We start from the raw sequence: 26,989 nt of genomic DNA on the forward strand, positions 1-26,989 counted from the left end.
GTCACCAAAATTTGGACATTGCTTCTTAGGCTAATTATTTCTTCCATTAAAATATTTTTTCCCTTTATTTATTTATTTGCAGACCCAGACAAACTTGACTAGAAAAGAAGCCCGGGCCGAGGTAGGGTGCGCCCGTGACGTGTCACGGACCCCGGCCAATTGGAAGGCCACGCGAGGGGGGGGCGGAAGTGACGAGCCGTATCCCTCCGCGGCGAGAGGGCCGGTGGGGGGAGTCGGCGTCTCTCTCCCCCGCGCCAGCTCCCGTACACGGAGCCGCATTCCTTGGCCCCCCCACCCCCTCCCTCGGGGCCCCCCGCCCCCCTCGGGAAAAAATCCACCCCAAATCACTCGAACCCGAGGGAGGCTTCCTTTCACCCTCGGGGAGACGAGCTTTCCACGGTTCCCTCCTCTTCGTCTCCCCCCAAGCCCCCGTCCCCTCCCCTGCTCCCACCCCCTTCTCCCAGCGCCGGGTGCAAGGTCCCTTTAAGGCGACGGCGCCTTCCTCGGGTCAGACTACCGGCGGCGACGACCACGGGAGGTGAGTGAGCGCGGAGCCTTGGCTATCCCCACCCCCTCCTCCCGGGGGTTCCGTTATCTTTTCGCCCGGCGCGGCGTTCTGAGGCGAGACAATGAGAGGGGGATGGGCGGGCGCGCGGGTGGGGGCGGGGGTGCGGCGCGCGCCCGCCCACCGCGAGTGGCGGCGCGGCCCGTGGCAGGGGCGGCCGTGCGGTGCGGCGCGTGAGCGCGCGTGTGTGTGCGTGCGTCCCGGGTCGTGGAGCCGCGCGGCGGCCGGCGGCGGAGGCCCCTGCCTGCCGGCCGCCGGCCACCCCCGCCCCCCGGCGCCCGCCGCGGCGCGCGCGCGCGCACTCGCGCCCCACGGTCCCGCACACACCGACGTCCCCACGCACGCCCGGCGCGAGCGTCTCGGAGGAGTGGGCGGCGCGGGCGGCGGCCCGCTGGGGAGGGGCGGGGCGCGGCGGGGGCGCGGGCGGCGGCGAGACGGCGCGGCGCAGCGGGAGGGGTGGCGCGGGGCGAGGCCGCGCTGGAGGAGGGCGGCGGCCCGGTCCGGTGGGGGCTCCCGCCCCGCCCCCCGGGAAGGTGTGGGGCGCCGGTAGCGCGGGAGCGGAGTGATGGCCGGGCCGACCCCCGTTACGTAACCGCCGCCCGCGCCCCCGCCCCCCGGACTCGGCGACTGCTGCGCGTTGACAGCCTTTGGCGTCGCCCCCCTCCGGGGTCTCCGAGGACGGCGCCGTGATTTCTGAAAGGGGACGGGGCAGAGTGTCGTTATTTTCTGGTGATTATGTCCTGCCGCGGTGGCGCCATGTTTCTCTCAAGAACTATTTTCTCGAGATCCTGGCACCTACTGAAGGGAAGTCGTGTCGTGGAGCCACCTGCCTTCCTCCCTCTCCGTGCTGCCTGTAACGCGGCAGGTTCCCTGGTCCCTGGCTCAGGCCTCCTTAGCCCAGAAAAGGAGCCGAGAGTCGGGAGCGTCGCTTGGCCCCGGCGCCTCGCGACGCGGGTGGCGCGCCGGTTGCGTTATGAGAACAGTTGGACACCTCCCGCTGCAGGGAAAACGTCACCGAGGGGGATCTGACTTCTGAGGGAATTCTCTCCACGAGACAAGGGGAAGGGAGCGGGTTGCCGTTCGGTGGACAACAATGGATTTCTAGACTGTTGCTCAGGGACTGGGAACTTGGACCCCAAATTGGAACCACTTATTTAGCATAATCATTCTTAACTGAAGGGTGCACAGAGAGTACCTTCATCCCCGAAATTGGAGTGGGGTGGGGAGGGAGTGCTATCTTTGCATTTTTAATGGGCGGTCCTATAGCCACCTGATTATAGGAACCACTACGTTGAGAATTGTCGGTCTCTCATAAAGGTGATCAGAATATAATGTGAAAACAAATGGCAGTCTTTTCACTTGGTTTCCTGCATCTCAAACTGAAGGAGCCAACTGCATGAACCGGATTTTGTTTCCACTCCCATCTTGAAGTACTGGAAAGCACTTCACAAAAGTGTGGCCTGCTGACCCCTAGGAATCCCCCTTGAACCCTTTAAGAGGAGGCTCAAGGCCATACCATTTTCAGAATCACACTAAGACACTTTCGCTAACATTTCCACTGATGGCTCAAAAGTAGTGCTAGTTAAAAACTACTCTTGGTGCCTTAGCCCAGGGCAAGGCACTAGCACCAGATTCTGCTGTGGCGAGGAGAGTGTCCTTGACCAAGCAATAAAAACTATTAATGTTAATCAAACTTAGCTTTCAGTACATTTTAAAAATTTCTAAGACGAACTGAGAAGCAAGCATAAATGATTTATGCTGTGTATGGAGGTATGATTGTTGTCATGAGGAAAAGCATTTGTGAGACTGATTTGTAAGCTGCTTGTTTCATGAAATGGCACTTTTACTTGAAAAGATGACTGACAAACTATAGTTTTCACACTTGGGTATTTGGCAATGTTTTCTTGAAAGTGAATGAAATGAGTTTGTCTCCTCTAGGAAAACAATTGTCAGTATTTGTTACTGGAGATAAAATTTAAGTGAAAACTAGGATTTTTAAGAAAGTTGACAGCTTGAGTTTTACAGCTTACCAGTACTTAAAAAGATTTTTTAAATAGTAGTAGTTAACAACTGTGATTTAAAAAAAAAATGTATGATGAAATGTCTCTTAAATATGGGCATAGTCAAGTAAATCTATATTTTCCAAATGACTAGTGCATGATGTTATGAAAATACAAGTTACACCAGTGGATTTTAATGTAACAAGATATGAAAAAATAATTAATATGGTTTCAGATTCCAATATGCAAAACTATTCTTTAAGAAAACTATTATTTATTGGCTTTAGTATTTATCACTATTCGTTGTTAACTGAAAAGTTTATTGAAATACTTCTCTCAGCCAGGTGCATATCTGTGATCCCAGGTCTAGGGAGGAGCATCGCAAGTTTGAGGTTAGCCTCAGCAACTTAGCAAGTTTGAGGTCAGCCTCAGCAACCTAGTGAGACCCTGTCTCAAAGTAAAAAATAAAAGGGCTGGAGATAACAGCTTAGTAGTTAAGCACCCTGGAGTTCAATCCCTGATGCAAAACAAACAAACAAACAAACAAACAAAAAAACCTTTTCCACTTTAATCTGGACAGTGCCAGATTTTCATTATGTACTTAACCAAAATAACATATAGGCAATAGACTGACAGCAGAAGCCGCTGTGAGAAAGCTAGTAAGTTATGTCTCCTGTTAAGGTAGATATGAAAGGATTTACAAACATGTAAAGCACTGTTACTTTTTAGTTTGGAAAGAAAATAGTGACTTTTTGTTGTAAATATGACCATGTAATGGATTTGTTTTTTAATGTACCTATAACTATTTTAAAAATTCATTTTAATTTCTAATGTGGTAAATGGTGGAAAGTTGTAACCCACATAAATATAAAAAATATTTGGGGTCATTAATAATTTTGAGACAAAATTTTGAGAATTTAAAATAACTTCAAATTGGAGAATCATTGGGCATGTCCTGTGCTTTTGCTCCCCAGATCATCAAAATCTGCCTCTGTTTAGAACCCTCTGGAGAATTTACATATGCTAGTTGGAGTTAATAATGAAAAAAGCAATGACTAGGGGAGCAGTTACAGAGCAAAAATTATGGTTTGAGCTGGGTGTGGTGGTGAACATCTACAATCCCACATACTGAGATCTAACTGGGCTGAGGCAGGAGAATCATACAATTTACGCAGACTCTATCTCAAAATAAAAAGGGCTGGGATGTGGCTCAGTGGTAGAGCATCCCTTGGTTCAATCCCTAGTACCAAAACAAACCCCAGCAACAACAACAAGAAACAACTTTGCTTTGAATCCTGGCTGGGTTTGTTTGTTTTTTTTTTTTGGGGGGGGGGTACTGAAGATTTAGCCCAGGGGCACTTTGCCACAGAGAACTATATCCTCACCCCTTTTTTATGTTGAGACAGGATCTCATTAAGTTGCTAACAACCTGACTAAATTGCTGAGCTGGCCTCTTAACTTGGGATCCTGCTGTATCAGCCTCCTGAATCACTGGGATTACAAGTGTGTGCCACCTTGCCCAGAAGCTTGTGGTCTCTCTCAACCTCTGTTTTGACTTTATCTGTATAAAGTGATACTTGGGACATAAAATTGGAATGAGAATTCATTGAGATAAAGTGCATAACGATGCCAAGCATATCACAGTAAAATAAAACATTTCCAGATGAAATTTCTATTCTCCAGATTTTTTTTTTTTTTAAATTAACTTTTGTTAGGGGTGGCTTAAATTACAGACCCTAGGGCTGGTTGCTAGCTTCGTCATAATTGTCAATATGGTAAAACTTTGATAGATTCTTTGGTATTCTGGTTTGTAACATAAAACCATAAATACAAGAATGTATTTTTGCACTGTAATTGAGAAGAAGAGAGAGACACTGACTAACTTATTAAGATTTAGCAGTTCTAAATGAAATTGAGGAAGTAGAAATGAAATATATCTTTATTTATTTTACATCTATTTATTTAGCAATACTTGGGACTGAACCTAGGGCCTCCAGCACACTAAGCAAGTGTTTTTCTACTGATCTATACCCCCAGACCAGAAATGAAATTTAGACAACTAGCAGTGAATAAATTTTTTCCATGGGAAATGAAAGGGACTCCTGGATATTGAACCCTCTTAAAATAGAGGAATTACTGCTTACTTTAGTTGTTAGTTTTTTAGTAAAGAGTACCTAACCTAGGGCTGGGGATGTGGCTCAAGCGGTAGCGCGCTCACCTGGCATGCGTGCAGCCCGGGTTTGATCCTCAGCACCCCATATAAACAAAGATGTTGTGTCCTCCGAAAACTAAAAAAAATAAATAAATAAATATTAAAATTCTCTCTCTCTCTCTCTCTCTCTCTCTCTCTCTCTTAAAAAAAAAAAAAAAAAAGTACCTAACCTAATTAATGTTTGGGTACTTCTTGATAATGGAACTTATGGCCAGACAAGTAGAAAGTATTTTGAGTTTGGAAATCAGACAGGTTTTTAAGGTTATTTTAAACCCCATTATGACTATTTATATTTAAGATACTTAGGCTGGGATTGTGGCTCAGTGGCAGAGTGCTTGCCTCACATGTGTGAGGCACTGGGTTCAATCCTTAGCATCACATAAAAATAAGATTATTGTGTCTATAACTAGAAAAATATTTTTTTAAAGATATTATAGCAGTTAGATGCTAGGAGGGACAAAATGGGCGATGTAAAAGCTTTTTATTACATATTTAACTATAATTAGTTTTATAGCCAGATACAGATACAACCTTACAGGTTTTCTGGAATTAGTCCTTTTTAAATCCAAAAGTTTGGTAACTTGAAAAATAAATTGCATTTATTTTTAGGATTAGCATTGCTTAGTTTTCAACCCTGGAGTAAGACAGGGTGGTATTCTTAAGATTTTGCCTGTAGTCCCAAGTACTTGGGAAGTTAGACAGGAGGCTCACGTGAGCCTAGGAGTTCAAGCCTAGCCTGGGCAATACAGGGAGACTGCGATCTCAAAAAAAGAGAAGATTTTTATTTGTTTTTTTAAAAATACTTTTCCATTTCCAAATGTTCTTTTTATCTTAGTTTATGGGCAGGTATGTTCTAGCAGTGAATTGAAAATGTTAGATGCTGAATTCTTCATTCCTGGAATTTGTTAAAGGTATGAAAGAACCCCAAATTAAAGGACTTCAAAGCTCAAGAACCAAATATGTGTGGAGGGTTGTGATAGAATCTACATTTTTTCCTAATTTTACTTGAGATGAAGATAGGTAAATTATTTGCCCATTCAATACCTCAAAAATAGACAGGTGTTATCTGCAAGATTGTATTTGTTGCTTTTAAAGGGTCTGTTTGTATCCTGCCTTTTCAATTATGTGGATGTCTGTTGAGCTGATTATACAGGACCTGAGTACAAAGTACAGTATGCTATAACCCCTTTTCCCACAGAAAAGTATTTAATCTGGTACTCCCAGATTCTGGATGGCAGGATGAGTGCCAAAGATGAGACTATGCTCATGGCTTATAGTCCTGTGTGAGCTGCAGTTTTAAATAAAGCCTATAATGTTCACGAAAATTGTGTTACCAGTACAATTACTACTATAAAATTCAAAAACCAACCAGATTACTAAGATGTCAAATGATTAATGGAAGAAGGTAATGTTCATCTCACCATATCTCCTATATAATTTACTTTAGGTTCATCTCTTATTTATTTTTTACCTTTTAAAAAATGAAACTTGCTCCTAGAAACAAAAAAAGTGAACAGAAAATTTGACCATCTTACCAATTATTTAGTAAATGCCAAAAAGATAATAACAGAATACAGTATAAAGATACCAGTTAGGGTCTGATTAAGTAGTCCCCTCCTCCAACTTTGTATTGAGAAAAATTCATGCATGTAAAAATGGTGAAAGAATACAAGAAATACTTTTGATAAACCTACCATATAGACACAATGATTATTGATATTTTGGCATGTGCCAAATACTTTAAAAAGAGGGGGTATTTGTATCTATAAGAAAACCAAAAATACCTATTTGCTGAAACACTAGAAAGTCACACTTGGACTGGGGTGGTGGCTCAGTGGTAGAGTGCTTGCCTAGCATGTGTGAGGCACTGGGTTCGATTCTCAGCATCACATATAAATGAATGAATAAAATAAAGGTCCATCAAAATCTAAAAAAAAAAAAAAAAAAAAAAGTCACACTTGACATGTCCACTGAACATTGGTGTTTAATCTATATTTAAATGTTCCAGTTGTACTCAAAATGTCTTTAATAGCAATGTATGAATCGTGATTAATAAAGGTTGACATGTTGTATTTGGTTATGTCTCTTTAGTTTCTTTTAATCTAGAATGGTCTTCCCAGTTTGTGTGTGCCTATATATGGGTGAGTGGATGTATGTGTGTAGCAAGAGAAAGATTGATATATATATTTTTTAATTTTATTTTTTAGTTATAGGTGGGCACAATATCTTTATTTATTTATTTATTTATTTTAATGTGATGTTAGGATCGAACCCAGTGCCCCATGCGTGCTAGGCGAGTGCTCCACCTCTGAGCCACAACCCCAGCTGTCAAGATTGATGTGTGTGTGTGTGTGATATATATATATAATTTTTTGGTTCTGGGGATTGAATCCAGTGGTGTTCATTACTGACCCTTATTTATTTATTTTGAGACAAGGTCTCTTACTAAGTTGCTCAGGCTTGCCTTGAACTTTCCATCCTCCTGTCTTGGCCTCCCCAGTAGCTAGGATTCCTGAATGACTGGCAGACATTGACATTTTTCAAAAGACCAACTTAGTTGTTTTATAGAATGTCATATCTTCTGGGTTTGTTTATTTCCTTATGGAAAGTTCTGCCTTTGGATTTATTTCATTTAGTTCCCTGTAGCAATGTTTACTTGTTCCTCATTGCCATATTTCCTGTGCACTTCAAGTTAAATTTCAGTGCTTGGTTCAGGTTAAGCATTATTGTCGGGAATAAATACTCCACAAGTAGGTTTTGGCTTTTGTTTGTTTGGTTTTTACAGAAAGAACAAACCACAGAACTAATGATTAAATTTAAATTTGGATTATTTGGCAGTAATTTGAATTGTTGGCTAACATTTTTCTACTTAAACCTATTATCATAAACTCAGGCTTTTGAGATGTAGAGCTATTATTCTGATTTTTGAGTTCATGCACAACCATGAGATTTTTTTTTTTTAAAGAGAGAGAATTTTTTAACATTTATTTTTTAGTTTTTGTCAGACATAGCATCTTTATTTGTATGTGGTGCTGAGGATTGAACCCAGCGCCGTGCGCATGCCAGGTGAGCATGCTACTGCTTGAGCCACATCCCCAGCCCCACAACCATGAGATTTTGAGAAAGAACTCAGAAAAAGGTTTTCAGGTGTCATTTTGGTTCACTGCCCTCTGAGAAAATGATTTAGAGGTTGAAAGAGCAACAAGAACTCATATATGAAGCAAAAGCAACCCATAGATGAGGGGGAGGGGCATACACACCTGTAATTCTAGCTATTTGGGAGGTTGAAGCAGGAAGAAAGCAAGTTCGAGGGTAGCTTTGGCAATTCAGTAAGATCTGGTCTCAAAAACAGCTGGGGCTATTGCTCCGTGGTAGAGTACTTCTGATGGGATCCCTGGTACTGGAGGAAGGGACAGCAGCCTATAGAGGAAATGAAAAGGGCCAACAACTAGAAAGATTTTAAAAGGGTGCCTTAGACAAAAAGACTTGGAAATTATTTTCACAGAAATTATTTTACTAGTCGATAATGATGGTAACAAGCAGAACCATAATGGTAGGGGCTGATGATGCTCCAGTTTTATTAGGAGAAACTGTGTACTTAGGCAAGAATGACATGGAAGCTGTCAAGTGAATATGAAGAGAAAATCAGTTTCACAGGTAAATAATTATAGGGTGAAGCAAACTAGGAATATATGGGTTTTATAAAAGTTTTTTTACTGTACAAGATACAACCATTTGAACTGTTCAAAGGAACCATATTTTACTGTGTTACAGAAAATAAATATTTTTAAAAGAAATTATTCCAGGTGTGATGGTGTATGACTATAATCCTATTGGCTTGGGAGGTGAGGCAGGAGGATTGCAGGTTCAAAGCCAGCCTCAATAACTTAGTTAAGCCCTTAGCAACTTAGGCGCTGTCTCAGAATTAAAAAGGCTGGGGATGTGGTTCAGTGGTTAAGTGCCCCTGGCTTCAATCCCTGTTACACCTCTGCCCTCCCCCCCAAAAAAAAAAAAATTTGTGTATAGAATGTAGGATGATTTTGTTTTTCTTTTAAGTTTCCCTCTTATTCAGAACATGTATTCAGTTTGATCAGGGTTTCTCGATCTTGACACTAACCTTAGTCACTGTGAACTGGATAAAATGCTGGTAGCATCTTCTTCACCCAGTTATGACTGCCAAGAATATCTCACAGACACTGCCATACATCTTCTGAAGGTCAAAATTGACCCTGTTTGAATACCTCTGAGTTAGCTAAATTCCACTCGGTACCTATGAAGATTCTTTAATGATGTCTTTTATAATCTAGATTTCCCTTTACATAAACTATGTACAGTTGTTGAATCTTTTCTGCAGATATACTGCACAGCATGGGTTCTCCCTGATATATGTTGGAGAATACTGGAATCTGATGAGTTTTTTTAACCTCTACTGGAAATTTTATCAAAAGTAGAAATTTGGAAGTCAAGTTATAGACTTTTAGCTCTAAATCTTGAACACCCCCAAACACATCATACGTTTGCTTAGAAAAAGTCCTTATTGGTTGTATAGTATAGATAAATTTTTGTTAGCAGTAGTTGAGAATTTTGTTTGATATTTTTGTGGTAATCTCTGAATCATGGTGGTTAAGGAAAGATGGTTTTAAAAATTACTTGCTAAGGGCTGGGGATGTGGCTCAAGCGGTACCGCGCTCGCCTGGCATGCGTGCGGCCCGGGTTCGATCCTCAGCACCACATACAGACAAAGATGTTGTGTCCGCCAAATACTAAAAAATAAATATTAAAATTTAAAAAAAAAATTACTTGCTAAAAGGCTTTATTAAATATCCCTTGGTTAGCCCTTTTTCACCCTCTTCCCTTACTGGAACTCGAACCTAAGGCTTTGAGCAACTAGGAAAACACTACTGAGCTATACTTTCAGCTCTTTTTAAAGATTTTGAGACAGGGTCTCACTAATTTGTCCAGGCTGGCCTCAAATTTGATCTTCTGCCTCAACCTCTGAAGTAACTGGGATAACAGGCGTGCACCATCTTGCCCAGCCTACTTAGCTTTTCATTGTTTCATTATATATTAAAAAATACATTGTCCTTAATATTTATTTTTAGGTACTGGGGATTGAACCCAGGCTTAATGCATGCTATGCAAGCAGTCTACCTCAAAGCTGCATTCCTTAGTCTTTTTATTTTATTTGCTTATTTGTTTTGGTACCGGGGGTTGAACTTGGGGTCTCTATCCCTAGTACTTTTTATTTTTAAAGTTGAGACAGGATTTACTAAGTTGCTGTGGGTCTTGCTAAATTGCTGAACCTGGCCTTGAACTTCTATTCCTCCTGAATTGCTGGGATTACAGGCATACTATGCCTCCTTGCCTGACTTTTATTTTGAGACTGGAAGATAGAATCTCACTGAATTGCCCAGGCTAGCCTCAGACTTTGCATCCTCCTGCCTCAGCCTCTGAAATTGCTAGGGTTACAGGTATACATACCACACCAGACAAAATTTATTGATTGCACATAAATTATGCCAAAAGGGAAAATGATCTAAATATTAGGGAGAAGGAAAGGAAATACACACAGTTAGATTAGCGTAAGTGTTGAAGCAATAATTATTTAATTAGTGTAGGTTACACATAAAACTGAAGCCAGGTGCTATGGCACATGCTTGTGATCCAGTGACTTGGAGGCTGAGGTAGGAGGATCACAAGTTCAGGGCCAGCCTTAGCAATGCAACTTAGTGGGACTTTGTCTCAAAATAATAAAAAAGGGCTGGGGTATAGCTGAGTGGTAGAGCCCCCTGGTTCAGTCCTTAGTACTGGAGGTGGGGGGACGGGGTTTAGGAGAAATATTATTTTTTTAAGTTTCTAAGACATGTTATTTGTGGATATGGAATTTTTCCACACATAATATAGGAGCAAAATTTATGACACTGACTTAACAGTTGGGTGTTACTGTGGAGGTAGTTTATATTTAAAATGACTAGAAAGGCCTTTAGCATCTAGATTCTGGTCTTAGAATATCATTCCCCTCAAATATCAGTCCTTAAATAAATGGCTGATTCTAGTCTGGGGCAGGAAATGTATGAGATGAGTGTGTAACATCTATTCACTAGCAAGGATTTTATCAGTTACTGGTGTTGTGGGTGAAAGGGCTCAGGAGCCAAGGGAAGATGTTCTCAATGGCCAAAATGAACATTTTGAGGACCAGTAAAGGTAACTGCATGGATCAAAACATTAAATGTTTAAATTGTGATATTGTAATAGTAGTTTGTGAATGAGCTTGTTGGTTACTTTGGATGCTGCTGAATCAACTCATTTTGAAAAATGGTAAAGGGAAACTTTACCACTTTAAGGGTAAAGGGAAAGAATCAAGAAGAATAGAGAATCAAAACTTTTCCTGTATGAACAATAACACTTGAGAACCAAATAGTAGGTATGGGTTTTTATTTTATTTATTTATTTATTTTAATGGAAGTGTTCTACTTGTAAATATAGAAGGAATGATAGATTTAAAACTGATTGGATCTGGGCTGGGGGTGTGGCTCAAGCGGTATCGCGCTCACCTGGCATGCGTGCGGCCCGGGTTCAATCCTCAGCACCACATACAAACAAAGATGTTGTGTCCGCCGAAAACTAAAAAATAAATATTAAAAAAAAAATAAAACTGATTGGATCTACAAATTCCATTCATATATGAGTTTGTCGGGATGAACCCAACTACTGTGTATAATTATAACGTTCTAATATTAATTTTTTTTTTTAAAAAAAGATTGTATGTAGACATTGAATATGTCTCCTAAAGGAATAAAGCATCACCCCAATGAGTAGTCTTGGAGGAAAATAAAAGTTAGACTTGCATCATGACTCTAGATCCAGCTATCAATTTTCAGGGCATACAGAGAACAGAGGTGCTTGTTAAATACCACTTGTATGTGATCAACAGTATCCAGACTTTTGGAAACTACAGGAGGTGACCTGGTTCTTTAACAAATAAATTGCAAGGGAAAAAAAAAAAAAAGATGAAGGAAGATGACCTATAGCTTGAAATTTAAGAATGTGTGGATGTTATTTGGATTCTAATTCAAACAAACTTAAAAGTATGCTATTTGAGAGCATTTGAAATTTGAATGTAGACTAGATGTTTGACATTAGGCATACAATGGTACTGATTTTTTAAAAAAATTTTCGTTGTCAATGGATCTTTTATTTACTTATATGTGGTGCTGAGGATTGGACCCAGGGCACATGCCAGGCAAGTGCTCTACAACTGAGCCACAACTCCAGCCCATTTTTAATTTTATTATTTTTATTTATTTACTTGAGGTACTGGGGATTGAACCCTATGGGCTTTGTACCACTAAGCTACATCCCAGCCCTTTATGTTTACTATTTTATTTTGAGACAAGGTATCACAAAATTGCCCAGCATTTGGATCACTGAGGCTATCCTAGAATTTGGAGATCCTTCTGCCTCACCCTCCTGAGTAGCTGCTTATAATAGGCAGGGGCCATTGCACATAACTTGAATTTCTTTTTTTTAAGTTTCTAAGACATGTTATTTGTCTTTTATAGCTACATACCAAAATACTTATGAATATATTTGAAACTTGCTTCAAAATGATTGGAGGGAAGTAGAGATGTAGATTAATTCAAGGTTAATTTTGAGTTGATAAAGATACCCAGCTTCCAAAATTGACCACTTTTGTATTTAATAAAAATTTAGATATCATTAAAAGTAGCTGAGGGCCTTGGGACCTGTAGCTCAGTGTGGTAGAGACCTTAGTTTGCCAAGTGAAAGGCCTTGGGTTAAATTTAAAGAGGAAGAGGAGGAGGAGGCAGAAAGGGCCATTGGTCTTAATTTGGAGATTCATTCTTGTATGATAAGAATTTGCCCTTCACCAGTTACAGTGTGAGTCTCAAATTTACTGCCCTTATCCAAGCCCCCCATCCCGACTCCCCGCCCCAGCACTGGGAATTGAACCCATGAGTGCTCTACCATTGAGCTACACTCCCCCATCTTTTTTTTTTTTTTTTTTTTTTTCAGGCAAGGTTTCTAAATTGCCCAGGTTACTCTGGAACTTGGGATCTTCCTGCCTCAAACTCCTGAGTTGCAGGCACATACCACTATGCCCTGCCCAGATTTTCTTCTTGATGTAGCAGTGTGTTCAGTGTACGCTGATCTTTAGTTTCTTAAATCCACTTTTATCTTATTTATTTGTGTATGTGTGTGTGTATGTATGATCGAACTCAGTGATGCTCTACCACCAAACTACATCCCCAGCCCCTTTTTATTTTTTATTTTGAGATAGGATCTTGCTAAATTGCAGATGCGGGCCTCAAACTTGCTTTCTTCCTGCCTCAGCCTCCCCAGTATTCAGTAGCTGGAATTGTAGGCATGTTTACCATTCCGGGCTGTCTGGCAATTGAGAAGAAGATATAAGAATATCCTTAAATTGAGTAAAAATTCCTTTACACACCCTCCTCCTTCACACCCTCCTCCCCACTCTCCTCTTTCCCACCCTCTTCCTTCTTCTCTGCTTCCTCCTCCTGTTCTTCTAGTATGATAAGTATCCAAGTGTCTTTATAGCAAAATAATAGAGTGGTGGTGGGGAATTCAGTTTTGTTTTTTTCCTTATGAAAAATTAAAGATTTGGTGTAGAAAGAGGTTAACCAGGGGCTGGGGTTGTGGCTCAGTGGTAGAGCATTTGCCTGGCAATGTGTGAGGCCCTGGGTTTGATTCTGAGCACCACATAAAAATAAACAAATAAAGTTAAAAAAAAAAAAAGAGAGAGAGATTGTAGACCAGTTAAAAGCAAGTTCAACACTTCACCAATTAAAACTGTTTCCCAAACTGCGCCTGGTAGTAACTAACTCAGTGGGGCATTGCAGAATATTTTAAATTTTCAAGAGAAACAATGCCATCTGTTGGGCATTGCCCAAACTACTGCTATCAGGTTGTATGAACCTAATGACTTAATAAACATGGTGGTTCAGTTTTGTTTTTGGCTAGTGGATGTGGTGAAAAAACTACTGAGACACTAAGGGCGCCAAGAGCCTCTGCAGTAAAGGCTTTGTTTGAACATTGAGCAATAATACTGTTCCTATTCTAAGACAGACTGAGCCTTAGTCAGCTAATATTGGCAAGCAAAAGAACAGAAGCTTTTTATTTCCAGTGCAGAATTGTAGGCTTAATTTTTAAAAGAGGCATGTAGCATAGAAGGTGTTTTCAAATTAAAGGTACGTTCAAGTTATGATGGAGCCCCTTCTAGAATTTCCTAGACTAGAATTAGAAGGTAGTAGTAGTATTGGGACTAGAGTATGACAAGTAAGGCTCTCATCTTAGGTATAAAATTTATAGGAGCACCAAAAAGGCTGAGTAGTCACCGTACGGCATTTTAACAACCCCAGTGGCAACTGAACCCAGGGACTCAAGCATACTAGGCAAGTACTCTACCATCAAGCTAAGCTACAATCCCCAGTCCCCCTCTTTTTTTGTTTAAAAATTTATTTTAATTTATTTATTGTGGTGCTGGGGGTCAAACTTAGGGCCTCACACTTGGTAGGCAAGTTCTGTGCTACTGAGCAACACCCTTAGCCCTTGTTTTAAATTTTATTTGGAGAGAAGGCCTCAAACTTGCAATCCTCCTATCTTAGCCTACAGAGTAGCTGAGATTACAAGTGTGCCCTGCTTATAACACATCATTTTTAAAAGATACATATTAATGCACAATAATGATAAGCAAAATACTGATTATTTTTAATTTTTAAAAAATATTTTGTGATTGCCGGGGTTGAACCCAGGGTCTCACACATATTAGGTAAGCACTTTGCCAGTGAGCTGCATCCCCAGCCCTAAAATACTGATTTTTAAATAAACTGTATTTGCATGACTCAGCTCTGATTCCATATTTTGTGTATAACTATTTCTCCAATTCTTAGGTCAATGTCTTATTTAAACTCTTTCTTATAGCATGGCGGACACCGACCTGTTTATGGAATGTGAGGAGGAGGAGTTGGAGCCATGGCAGAAAATCAGTGACGTCATTGAGGACTCTGTAGTTGAGGATTATAATTCAGTGGATAAAACTACTACAGGTAACAAAAGCTCTTTTGATCTTAAATTGTTTAAATTAATTAAGTTGGTGTTTTGGCTAAGAAATTGTAAGGTGGAGAAGGATTTTTAAGAATTTGGGGATGCCTCATTGTGGCATTGATGCTACCTTCTTTTCCATGCTCTAGCCTGTGTCCTGTGTGTACTTGAGCTTCCTCATCGAAAAACTAGAAAAAAACTATATTTAATTCATTAAAAACATGGAGAGGCTGCTTACCCAGTGTTTATCAATATCCCTCTTACTAAATGATGAATGAATAGAATGTCAAGTGCTGGTGTGTGTCTGAGCTCATTTATGTATCCAGTCAAATATAGGTTCCCATAGGCTTGGGGTTTTTTGTTTTGTTTTTTGTTTGTTTTGTTTAATTTTACTTGAACTTGGTTTCCTTTGTGAGCTGAGCAGAAATTGCTTTGTGTCTGCCTTCGTGGACAGTTTACAAATTTTAGGTTTGTTAGCTTCTCTTTCATACATGTGATATTGCAGGGTCCAATTCTAGATTACCCTGAATTCTAGAAAGTGGGTGACAGTACTCCCCCATCTCCCCCCACCTCCCAAAAAAGTGTACTGGTTGCTATTTTTTATCTTCCTTGCCTTGCGTCCTGAAGTTGGCATTGGTTTAGGCTGAAACAGGACACTACAGGGTCTTGTAGTTGGCTTAATACAAATGGATATGAATACCAGTAGTAGTGCTGATAAGCCTGTGAGTCTTAGAGGTTTGCTAGTGCTATGTAAGCAGAACATTAACATCTGGGTTCAGTGGGGTCGGTTATCTCATTTAATTAATGAGAACATGTGAGACGAAGAAGGGATTGTGTCTAAATGAATGGACTATGGGATAATTTAGAGGAAAAATGAGATGAATGTTGGATTTATGAATGAAACAGGAAACTTTTTGATTGTAGAGACCCATGGCGAGATGGAAAGGGAAGATTAGAGCAGTATCCTTTAGTGTCCTCTGTCCCTGTCTCCAAGTGACTATGCCTCCCCTTCCCCACAGTTTCTGTGAGCCAGCAGCCTGTCTCGGCTCCAGTGCCCATCGCTGCCCATGCTTCTGTTGCTGGGCACCTCTCTACATCCACCGTTAGTAGCAGCGGGGCACAGAACAGCGACAGTACAAAGAAGACTCTTGTCACACTAATTGCCAACAACAATGGTAAGTGGGATTATGGGGAAATTCTTCCTGGGCTAGAGGGGTAAGAGGACAGAAAGGTCTTAGGGACAGCTATACCTGTTAGATACCGATGTGTGGCTCTGTTAGTTGGAGAAGGACTGATACGGAAGTGATTCTGTAGGTGGTGCTGTTCCTTCTAAGTTGGTGTTGAATTGATACTGGTGTTTCAAGTCAGAAGCCAGCAGATTGTTGCTGCTGATAATTTCTAGGAGAAAAAATATAAACCCAACATTCCTATTATAGAGAACTGGGGCTGTTCCTTGGTTGATTTTGCTTCTATTTTTAAATTAGAAGAGTCCTATTCCTTTATTAAGGATTTTCTCAGGGCAGCGTTGTTGTGTATTCTGTCTGGCAGCTTTATTTGGCTTTTGGTATGGAAGATAGGTTAGGATTGTTGTCCACCTGAAAGAAATGGCAAAAACGAGTAGTATTTTTAATGTTTTTATTGATTAGAGGGGCTGTATAGTATTGGTTTCTTTTTCCTTGCTGAGAAGTGTTTTATGTTTTTTGAAGATGAATTATTTTCCAGTTATATTTCAGGATTCTTAATAAAAATAATCATTTTCATGGAACATAGCGTTCCTGTAGTGGACTTTAATTATTTTATCTTCTTCGGAAATGAAAAACTTTCTTACCACAAGAATAGTATGTGCATCATAGAAGAACTAAGGGGAAAAAAAACAAAAGGAAGAAAAAAGTTGTTTAATTCCACCACCTGGAGATGATAATTTGTAATTCTTCCTCTGTACATACATGTAATTTTATATGCTACATGTAGTGATGAGCTTTTTACAAAAAAATAGGATCATACAAGATTCTACATTACTCTTTGCTTGCTTTTTTCCCTTTACTATGTAGTGAATATCTTCTCACCTTAATTATAACATTTTTGGTGACTGTTTCCCATTACTTGATGATTATTAACAATAGGTTGTAAATGGGTATATTGCAGTTTAAAGAACTCTAATGAACATATCTGTCTTACATCCTTAATATGAGAATACATTGCTAAAAATCATACTGTTGGATCGGAGGTCATCCCATCCCAGCTTTTTTTAATTTGTTTTGTTTTGGTTTGGTTTGGTTTGGTTTGGGGGCAGGTACAGGGGATTGAACTCAGGGGCATTCGACCACTGAGCTACATCTCCAGCCCTATTTGGTATTTCATTTAGAGACAGGGTCTCACTGAGTTGCTTAGCTGCCTCACTGTTGCCGAGGTGGGCTTAGAACCCGAGATCCTTCTGCTTCAGCCTCCTGAGCCTCTGGGATTTTAGGCATGCACCACTGCACTCAGCAGCTTTTTTAATGATTTGATCAACATTGTTTCTAAATTGGCCTTCTAGAGATATTATATCTAGAATAAAGTTTAAATTTCTTTTAGAGGAGTGTATAGTACTATTATTTTTGATATGACCATTTATGGATATACTCCTATTTTTTTTCTTACATTTAATAGCATTCCAGTTTTCATGATTACAACAGTGATATAGTAAACATTCTCAGGTGTGTTAGTTAATTTTACCTTCATGTGACCAAAATACCAGACAAGACCGCCTTAAAAGAAGAAAAGTGTTAGAAGTTCAGTCCATGATCAGCCAACTCCATTGGGCCTTAGGTGAAACACATCATCATGAAAGGATGTGGCAAAAGAAAGCTACTCAGTTTTGGCAGATGGGAAGAGGGCAGATGACAGCAGATGAACCCTTCTAGGGCATGCCCCAGTGACCCACCTCCACCAGCCATATCTCCTTGTCTATAGTTACCACCCAGTTAGTGCTTTCAAACTAGTGGACCGATTTAGGTTATAGCTCTCATAATCTGATCATTTCATCTTTGATGATTCCTGCATTAACAGCTTTTGGGAGACACCTCATATCCAAACCATAACATCACTTTACAGGTATTTGCCCACTGTGTAAGCATATCTGCAGGTATAAAGTCTTAGGGGGTTGGGTTGGGGTTGTGGCTCAGAGGTAGAGTGTTTGCCTACCATGCATGAGGCACTGGGTTCAATCCTCAGCACCACATAAAAATAAAATATTGTGTCCACCTATAACTAACTAAACAATAAATACTGAAAAAAAAAAAGTCTTAGGAGTAAGATGGTTGGATTAGACATTTAAATTTGGTAGATATTGTCAAGTTGCCCTCATAGGTTGCTCTAAATAAGTGCCGACCAGTAGCTCTTTCCCCATATTGAAACCACTAGTATTTAGAAATGTTAACCTATATTCATGGTAAAAAGAAAAAAAATGGAGCTAGACTGTTAACCAGGAGTGTTTTCTCCCAGAAAATTTTTGTACATATATAAGCATAAATTAAGTTATCCAGTTTGTCCAGCATTTCTGGGGGCATATAATACAATTCTGTAACTTTTTTCATCAGATCTCAAAGTGCTAGCAAGTATAAGGATAAGATTTCAGAGTAAACGAAGAAATATTTCCTCTTACAAACCCTATTTCCCTTTTAAGCCTTCAGTTTAAGTGTACTGGTCCATTATTTATGTATTATAATAGTAACATAACAAGGGAGAATAACTTAGGCAATTCAGTATTGTTTTACTTTTAGTGTGCTAGAATTTTTTTTTTTTGAAATGGGCCACAGAGGTACATTCCCGGCTCTTTTTTTTTTTTTAAAGAGAGAATTTTTTAATATTTATTTTTCGGGGACACAACATCTTTATTTTTATGTGGTGCTGAGGATCGAACCCAGCGCCCCTCGCATGCCAGGCGAGCAAGTTACCGCTTGAGCCACATCCCCAGCCCATTCCCGGCTATTTTTATGTATTATTTTGAGATAGGATCTTGCTAAATTGCTGAGAATCTCACTGAATTGCTAAGGTTCGCCTTGAATTTGAGATTTTCCTGCCTCTGAGGAGTTGCTGGTAATACAGGTGTGTGCCGCTATGCCTGGCCTCATGTATTCGATATTTTAGAAAGTTAGAAAGTTGTCTTTTCTTTTTCCCTAGGCTCCACCCTCCATTTAAATTAGTTTTAAAACCAGTTGGGCTCCTGATTCCTAATAGTGCTACCTCCAATAATTATTAGAAAGACTATTCCTTTGTACATTTGGTTTTTGTCATTTCGTGTTTCTCTTATTTTCCTTGCTCCCTCTCTACATAAAAGTATTTCCTTGTCTCTTAAGATTGTATTTATTAATTAATTTAATATAACCACTAAAGAGTGGTTATATTAAAATACTAATTTCTTGACCTCCAGATCTGTGCAAGAAAGGTAAAGGATTCCATACTATGGGCTTAGACCTTATATTTTGTGACAGTATAATGAAGTTTAGGACCTGAGTCTTTTTTTTTTTTTTGATACCAGGGGAGCTTAACCACTGAGCCATATCATATCTCAGTCCTTTCTTTTTTCTTTTCTTTTTTTTGAGACTGGATACTGCTAATTTGCTTACAGCCTCACTAAGTTGCTGGGGCTGGCTTTGGAGGACATTTAACCAAACCATAGTAAAGTGGATCAAAAAGGTTAACAAGTGCTGAAACTGAAGTACAAAACTCTCTGAAAAAAATTAAGACATAGATCTTTATGACCGTGGATTAGGCAAAATATGACACTAAAAGCAGAAGTAACCAAAGGGGGGGAAAATAGATACATGGACTTTATGGAAATGAAGACCTTTTAAAAGATACAGTGAAGAAAATAAAGATAACCCTCAAAATGAGAGAAAAAATTGCAAATCATATCAATAAGGGACGTGTATCTATTATATATATATATATATATATATATATATATATATATATATATATATATATGACTGCTAAAAAGACAAATAATGCAGTTTAAAAATGGTTAAAGGGGGCTGGGTTGTGGCTCAGTAGTAGAGAATTCGCCTATTGTATGTGAGGAACTGGGTTCAATCCTCAGCACCACATTAAAAAAAATAAATAATAAAGGTATTGTGGCCATCTATAAAAAATTTTTTAAATAGACAAAGGACCTTGAATTGGCATTTCTCCAAAAAAAAAAAAATATGCAAGTGTCCAGTAACCACTTTGAAAGAAGATGATAAATATCATGTCATTGAGGAAATGCAAATAAAAACACAATGGCGTACCACTTCATACCCACTAGGATAGCTGTAATTAAAAATATATATACCTATTATGTACAGTAACATGTTATAAAGAATGTGGAGAGATTGGAACTATCCTAAATTGCTGGTGAGAATGTACAATATAGTGTGGTTGCTTTGGAAAGCAGTTGGCAGTTTCTCAAAAAGTTGATCGTAGCCAGTCTTGGTGGCACATGCCTGTATTCCCAGCTACTCGGGAGGCTGAGGCAGGAAAATCCCAAGTTCAAGACTAGCATGGGCAACTTGGTGAAATCCTACTTCAAAATAAAAAATAAAATGGGCTGGGGATGTGGTTCAGTGGTAAAGTGCCCTTGAATTCAATTCCCAGTAACTAAAAAGAAAAGAAAAGAAAAGTTAAAACATATAGTTATCATATGAGTCAACATTTCTAGCTGTCTCCAAGAGAATAGAACACATGTTCACACACACAAAAAAAAAACTCTGTGCACAAATGTTCATAGCAATGTTGTTTATAGTATTGTAGCGCAAACTGAAAACAATTTGAGTGTCCATTAACTGACAAATGGATAAACAAAATGTGGTATATCCATACAATGGATAAAAAGAAATTAAATGCTGAGGAATCTTAGAAAATTATGCTTTAGTGAAGGGAACCAGGCACAAAAGATCACATATTATATGATTTTGCTTATTAAATGTTCAGAATAGGCAAATCCAAAGAGACAGAGAAGAGATAAGGGGTTCTCAGGGGCTAGGAGAGAAGAGAAAGATGGGTAAATGCTAATAGATATGGAGTTTCTTTTGTTGTGAAAAAAATGTTCTGAAATTTAACTAGTTGTGATGATTGCACAACCTGTGTATATACCAAAGTCCACTGAATTGCTGTCTATATGTGGTACTAGGGTTGAGCCCAGGACCTCACAAATGCTAGGCAAGTGCTTTCCCACTGAACTGCATCCCCAGCCCTTTTAAAAAGTTTTAATTTACTTATCATTTAAATTTATTATTTTTTATTTTTTGGTACCAGGGATTGAACCCAGGGACGTTTAACCACTGAGCCACATCCCCAGCCCTTTTCGTATTTTATTTAGAGACAGAATCTCACTGAGTTGGTTAGGGCCCTGCTAAGTTGCTGAGGCTGTCTTTGAACTCGCAATCCTCCTGCCTCAGCCTCCTGAGCTGCTGGGGATTACAGGCGCGTGCAGCTAAAATTTTTACTTTTAGTCAGTGTTTTGCTAAATTGCCCAGGCTGCCCTCCACCTTGGGATTCTCCTGCTTTAGCCTCCTGAGTAACTGGGATTACATGCATGCGCCGTGGTGCCAGCCCAGAATTGTACACTTTAAATGAGTGTTCACTATATCTCAAGCTGGGGATTTGGGACAGCTGTGTGTGTGTGTGTGTGTGAGTGTGAGTGAGGTTGTGTGTGTGTGTGTGTTTTGTTAAGATTCAGGAGTATAGTTTTTAAACATTATTTCTATTTTTGTTGTTGTTGTTCTTCAAAATCTACTACTCATCATTTAGAAGTTATCCTGTAATCCTGATTGAGCATTTGTTTGCCTAGGAAAGAAACATGAATTGAAATAAACTATTGCTTAATTCTAAGCTGTGAGTGATATAAATTGAATGTTATTCTTACTGTATAACTTAATTTTTAGGTCTTATTGAATTTAAGCCTCTTTTTCTGGGCTTAAGGGTATGTAAGTAAATGTAAAGAATGAAATTAAACAATTTAACAGTAACCCACAACCCACGGACCAACTTAATGGGCTGGGGTTGTGGCTCAGTGGTAGAGCACTTGCCTAGCATGTGTGAGGCACTGGGTTGGATTTTCAGCACCACATATGAATAAATGAATTAAATAAAGGTCCATCAACAACTAAAAATATGTATTTAAATTTTTTTTAAAAGATTGAAATTTTTAAAAATTAAGACCTTAATATTTGTAATACTGCATGTATTATGAAAGAAGCTGCTGAGTCTCCTTCCATATTTAGACAGTTCACGGCCATGGCACCTAGTTCATATGAGTGCAGACTTAGAGAAATGGTTGGGTAATTATTTTAAAGGCTTTTCAAACCTTAGAAATTTTGATTGCCACTTTAATCCTCCAGAAGCAGAATTTTGTAAGACAATTGAATTATCAGAATTTCTTTGAGGAAAGGCTTAAGATTGTAGAAATCATTTGAAAAGCTTCTAAAATAAGAGTAAAAATGTTTCTAAAATAAGTGTACTTTAATTTACCCAGTGTGACTTAACATGACCTAACATGCCAGCTCTTGCTTTCCATTGAATTGTTGGACCTAATATGTGTTTAGAACCTCATATTTTTGTTTACACCAACTGTACTTTTTGAAAAGTATATATTGCTTCTCAGCCTTTTGGCTAAGATCTAGTATATAGTTTAAAAAACCACCAAAATTCAAACATGACATTGATGCAGGAAGGGAATATATGCAGAAAATGCTGGGTTAACATTTCTTTATAATGGTAGGGTATGTACAGATTTTGTGGGAACCTGCCTTGTGTTTAGAGACTTGCTAATGCTGGTTGATTCACACAAATGTAAAAATACTGCATCATTCCCTTCCTGTATCTAGTTGGGATGGTGACAATGATTACCTTAAATGAATATTTAGACTAATGGTAAATATACAGAGATAATTTATTTTCTTTTGCCCTGGTAGTTAAAATAATTAGTATAAAATACTTTTTTTTTTTTTGGTCTAGTTGATTACCCACTAATTTAGTGGTATAGAAAGAGCTGGAGGGGATGGGCTGGGGTTGTGGCTCAGCGGTATGGCGCTTGCCTAGCGCGTGTGAGGCCCTGGGTTTGATCCTCAGCACCACATAAAAGTAAATAAATAAAACAAAGGTGTTCTGTCCAGCTACAACTAAAAAATAAATATTAAAAAAAATGGAGGGGAACCCAGAAGATTAAAATAGACTTAAGAGATGTCCATCAGTTTTACTTTGTGAACCTTTTAGCAATCTGATTCAAACACGATTCTTTTAAATACTACAATTGTAAATATGAATTATGAGGATTTATACTAAAGAATTTATTTTTAGGACTGATAATGGTAGTATGATTCTTTCACTTTTTCCTTATCTCATAGAGATATATATTGAAATATTTGCAGGTGATATGATCTGGACTTGTTTGAAAATAATGAGGGAATTGGTAAGTGTAGGAGTTATAGATGAAATAAGATTGCCATAAATTGATAATCATTGAAGGTAAGTGATAGGACATTATAATGAACCTCCATGTACCTGTTTTTATATATGTTTGAACTTTTCTATAGTAAAACATTTAAAATGAAAAAACATACAATTAATAAATTGTCAGTAAAGTTAGCCTAGGTAGATCTTGTTGGAATTTTTTGTTTTGTCTGTCAACTCCTATAGTCACTAGTCTACTGTCCCAATAGTCCACTGAAGAACTCTAAACTTCTGAGAAAATGGGGACAAGCCACTGTTGGCCCATTAATTGTCACCTGTATACCTACTCTTCGGTGGTCTAGCCCTGTAGCTAACTTTAGTGACTCTATCAAGTGGAAGATAAATTTCAGAGAGGCCCATCCCATTTTGATAATTTTGGGATAAAAAGTTGAGGCAATATTTTTGCTTGAATCTTTGACTTAGGAATATTAGCTTCCTGAAACTTTCTGTATTATTTTAAATATTCCTTTGTAAATCAGGAAACAGTATCAATGATTTTTTATACAAATAGAGAACTTAAACATATTTATAAAATTGCTTTTCTCATAAATAAAAAGAATTGAAGACATTTCAGTAATAATTAGCTCAGTTTGTTAATATTTACTCATGAATGAATCATTGTCTTTTGAAATTAGATCATTTCAGTTGGTGTAGTTTAGTTTTTCACTTGGCCTTCTGTTGATCAGTTCTGATGACATACAGAAAAAGAAAGTAGGCAGCACATCAGTTTCTGTCTTTCCCATACCTCATGGAAGACAATGGTTGTTGCCCAGCAGTGTGAGGCTCTAGACTTAGCTTCCAATACGGCCAAAATAAACAGACAAAAAAAGACAGTGATTGTTTAGAGACTTTGGAATTTCTCAGATTTGACTCAGTAGCAAGGGTTGTCATTCCTTAGATGTTTGTCTACTTACTGAATTAATGTTCACATTCTCTTTTAAAAAGTTTAAGGGGATTAGCTAATAGCAAATTACTTTCTTTTTTTTTTTTTTTTACTATATTTTTTTAGTTGTTGATGGACCTTTATTTTATTCATTTATTTATATGTGGTGCTGAGAATTGAACCCAGTGCCTCACACATGCTAGGTAAGTGCTCTACCACTGAGCCACAACCCCAGCCACAAATTGCATTCTTATAAAATGGGTTTTACCCAGTAAAAGTATGAAAAAAGACATGAATTCTTTTGTTCTGCTGATTTGTTGTAGGGAGATTGTGTGGTCAATATAATAGTCACATACAAGACTTAATGTATCCTTTATCCCTATTTAAGACATGGGTGAGATGTTAGTGAACCACCCAACCTACTTGTTTTTCTGTTAGTTGTAGATTTGGGTGAAGCTTAAGTTTTTGGTGAGACCTGAGGTCAGTGGCAGTCGGATACTTTTATGTCTGAGACACCATTTCTTACCTAAAACTTCAATGTTTGTTTAAAAATGTTTCTGGGAGGCCTGGGGTTGTGGGTCAGTGGTACTGTGCTTGCCTCGCACGTGTGAGGCACTGGGTTCAATCCTCAGCACCACATTAAAATAAATTAATAAATATTTTAAAAAATGTTTCTAGGGCTGGGGATATGGCTCAATGGTAAAGTGCTTGCCTGGCATGCATGAGGCCCTGGGTTCAAATACCCAAGCACCAAAAAAAAAAAAGTTGCTGATATTCTTTTTTTTTTTCTTCTTCTTCCTTTTACCCTTTAGCTGGCAATCCTTTGGTCCAGCAAGGTGGACAGCCACTCATTCTCACCCAGAATCCAGCACCAGGTCTGGGCACAATGGTTACCCAACCAGTATTGAGGCCTGTCCAGGTCATGCAGAATGCCAACCATGTGACTAGTTCCCCTGTGGCCTCACAACCAATATTCATCACTACCCAGGTGAGTAGGACTCTGAATTCTGTGATTGGTAGACAAGGAGAGAAAGACTGTGTGAACCTAATTTAAGTCTAATTTAAGGTCTGACATCATTAGTAATGGCCACTAAGTCTTTTGTGCTGGATTTCTCACTAAGTTTTTTGAGCTGGATTTCTCATTTACTATTTCTTAATTTGATGCTCACTTTTGTGGAAAGACCAGCATAGCATTGTGGCTGGGTGATTTCTTCATATCCCTGAAGGGGTCTATTAATTGATGTGATTAAGGTCTAGGAAGAAATTAGTGGGAAAGCTCTAAGATAAGGCACTTTATCATTTGGCTCTCAAGGCTCCTTACCCTTTGCTTAGGCTATTTTTCTTCATGTGGGTAAGTTAATTGACTTTTGGAGATTTATAAATGAAATTGGTGAGCTTTGAAAGAAAAGGAAAACAGCTTATTTTTTTATTTATAATGTGGTGATTTGAATTTGAAAGCCTATGTTGAATTTGGAATATGAAGACAAATGCTTCTCTTTGCTTGTGGCTTCCGAGTAACAAAATTTTCTCTGATAAATTTGTCAGAGGGGCTGGGATTGTGACTCAGCGTGTGAGGCACTGTGTTCAATCCTCAGCACCACATAAAAATAAATAAAACAAAGTTTTTGTTTTTGTTTTTTAAAGAATGCTTAAAAAAATTTGTCAGAGGCTTGTGGCCTTTAAAGTGGACTTAAGGGACAATTTTGTAGGATTGTTTACATGTTGAATTACTCCAGTGAATATTGTTAAGTGTTTGTCTTTTTTTTTTTTTTAACTTCTATGCAAATTTTAGCAGTTTAGGGACTAGTTGGTAGATACAGTTTTTTCCTGTTAAATCAGGAAACAGGTTTTCATTTTGCCTCATGTGCCAATTTTTATTATCCAGTTTTGTTATTTTGTCACTAAAAAATTTGCCAAAATTTTCTAAATTTTTCCATCTCAGTCATTTTAAAGTTCTGACTTGAGAGAGAACCATTAGGTAAGAGTGTAGGAAGATACAGATCATACTACAGTCAATGTTAGTGTTAGATCTGCCTGTTAAAAGATCATTTTGCTTTTTAATGCAGGGATTTCCTGTAAGGAATGTTCGGCCTGTACAAAATGCAATGAATCAGGTTGGAATTGTGTTGAACGTGCAGCAAGGTCAAACAGTTAGACCAATTACATTAGTCCCAGGTAAGGAAGAATGTCTATCCATTTGAAATAAACCAGCATCTAGAAGATCTGTTTTTATCATTTACAAATACTCTAGGTATACTCAAAGAAAATGTTAAAGTACAAAAGTCTTAATGATTTAAGCCCAATTTTTAAAAAAATGTTTTTAACCTTTGCCAGGGTGGTGTCCTAATTTTCTACTGTTTTTCACCACCCTTCATGAGGTAGTAAAACTGGGTTTATTTAGTAACTATTTGTTTATTTTGTTAACTACTATTTTGGTCAACTAATAAGTTTGTTATCCTGAAGGAACGTTATTAATGCAAACTCCCAAATTCTGTACTCCAAGTACTTCTGCTCACTTATATGAATGAGACTATAAACTTATTTCACTTTAATTTTGTAGCATCAATTTTAGACATAAATTAAGCAAATGATATATCTTTCAAGGATATTTACCAATGACTAGATAATATTTTTTAAAGAATCTTGGGGAGAGGGGTGTGTAGCTTAGTGGTACAGTACATGCTTAGCATACCTGAGACTCTAGGTTCTATTCCCAGCACACACACACACACACACATACACACACACACACACACACACTCACTCACTCACTCTGT

General features: G+C 38.7%; 1 protein-coding gene across 11 annotated transcripts in view; it reads left to right on the forward strand.

Annotated features, from left to right (window-relative positions):
• Positions 1 to 281: 281 nt before the first annotated feature.
• Positions 282 to 26,989, forward strand: part of Pogz (pogo transposable element derived with ZNF domain) — a 48,075-nt gene continuing 21,367 nt past the window's right edge. For 7 of the 11 annotated variants that reach the window (XM_071618430.1, XM_027953698.2, XM_071618431.1 and 4 more), the window contains exons 1-5: positions 282 to 538; positions 14,738 to 14,862; positions 15,877 to 16,032; positions 25,025 to 25,200; positions 26,279 to 26,387. In XM_071618430.1, coding sequence (XP_071474531.1) covers positions 14,739 to 14,862; positions 15,877 to 16,032; positions 25,025 to 25,200; positions 26,279 to 26,387 — 565 coding nt within the window. In that variant the 5' untranslated portion in view covers positions 282 to 538; position 14,738. The remainder of the gene's footprint in view (positions 539 to 14,737; positions 14,863 to 15,876; positions 16,033 to 25,024; positions 25,201 to 26,278; positions 26,388 to 26,989) is intronic. The other 4 variants (XM_071618433.1, XM_071618434.1, XM_027953701.3 and 1 more) reach the window with 1 other exon arrangement.

The sequence above is a fragment of the Marmota flaviventris genome, chromosome 10 (assembly GCF_047511675.1).
Source record: "Marmota flaviventris isolate mMarFla1 chromosome 10, mMarFla1.hap1, whole genome shotgun sequence".
NCBI lineage: Eukaryota > Metazoa > Chordata > Mammalia > Rodentia > Sciuridae > Marmota > Marmota flaviventris.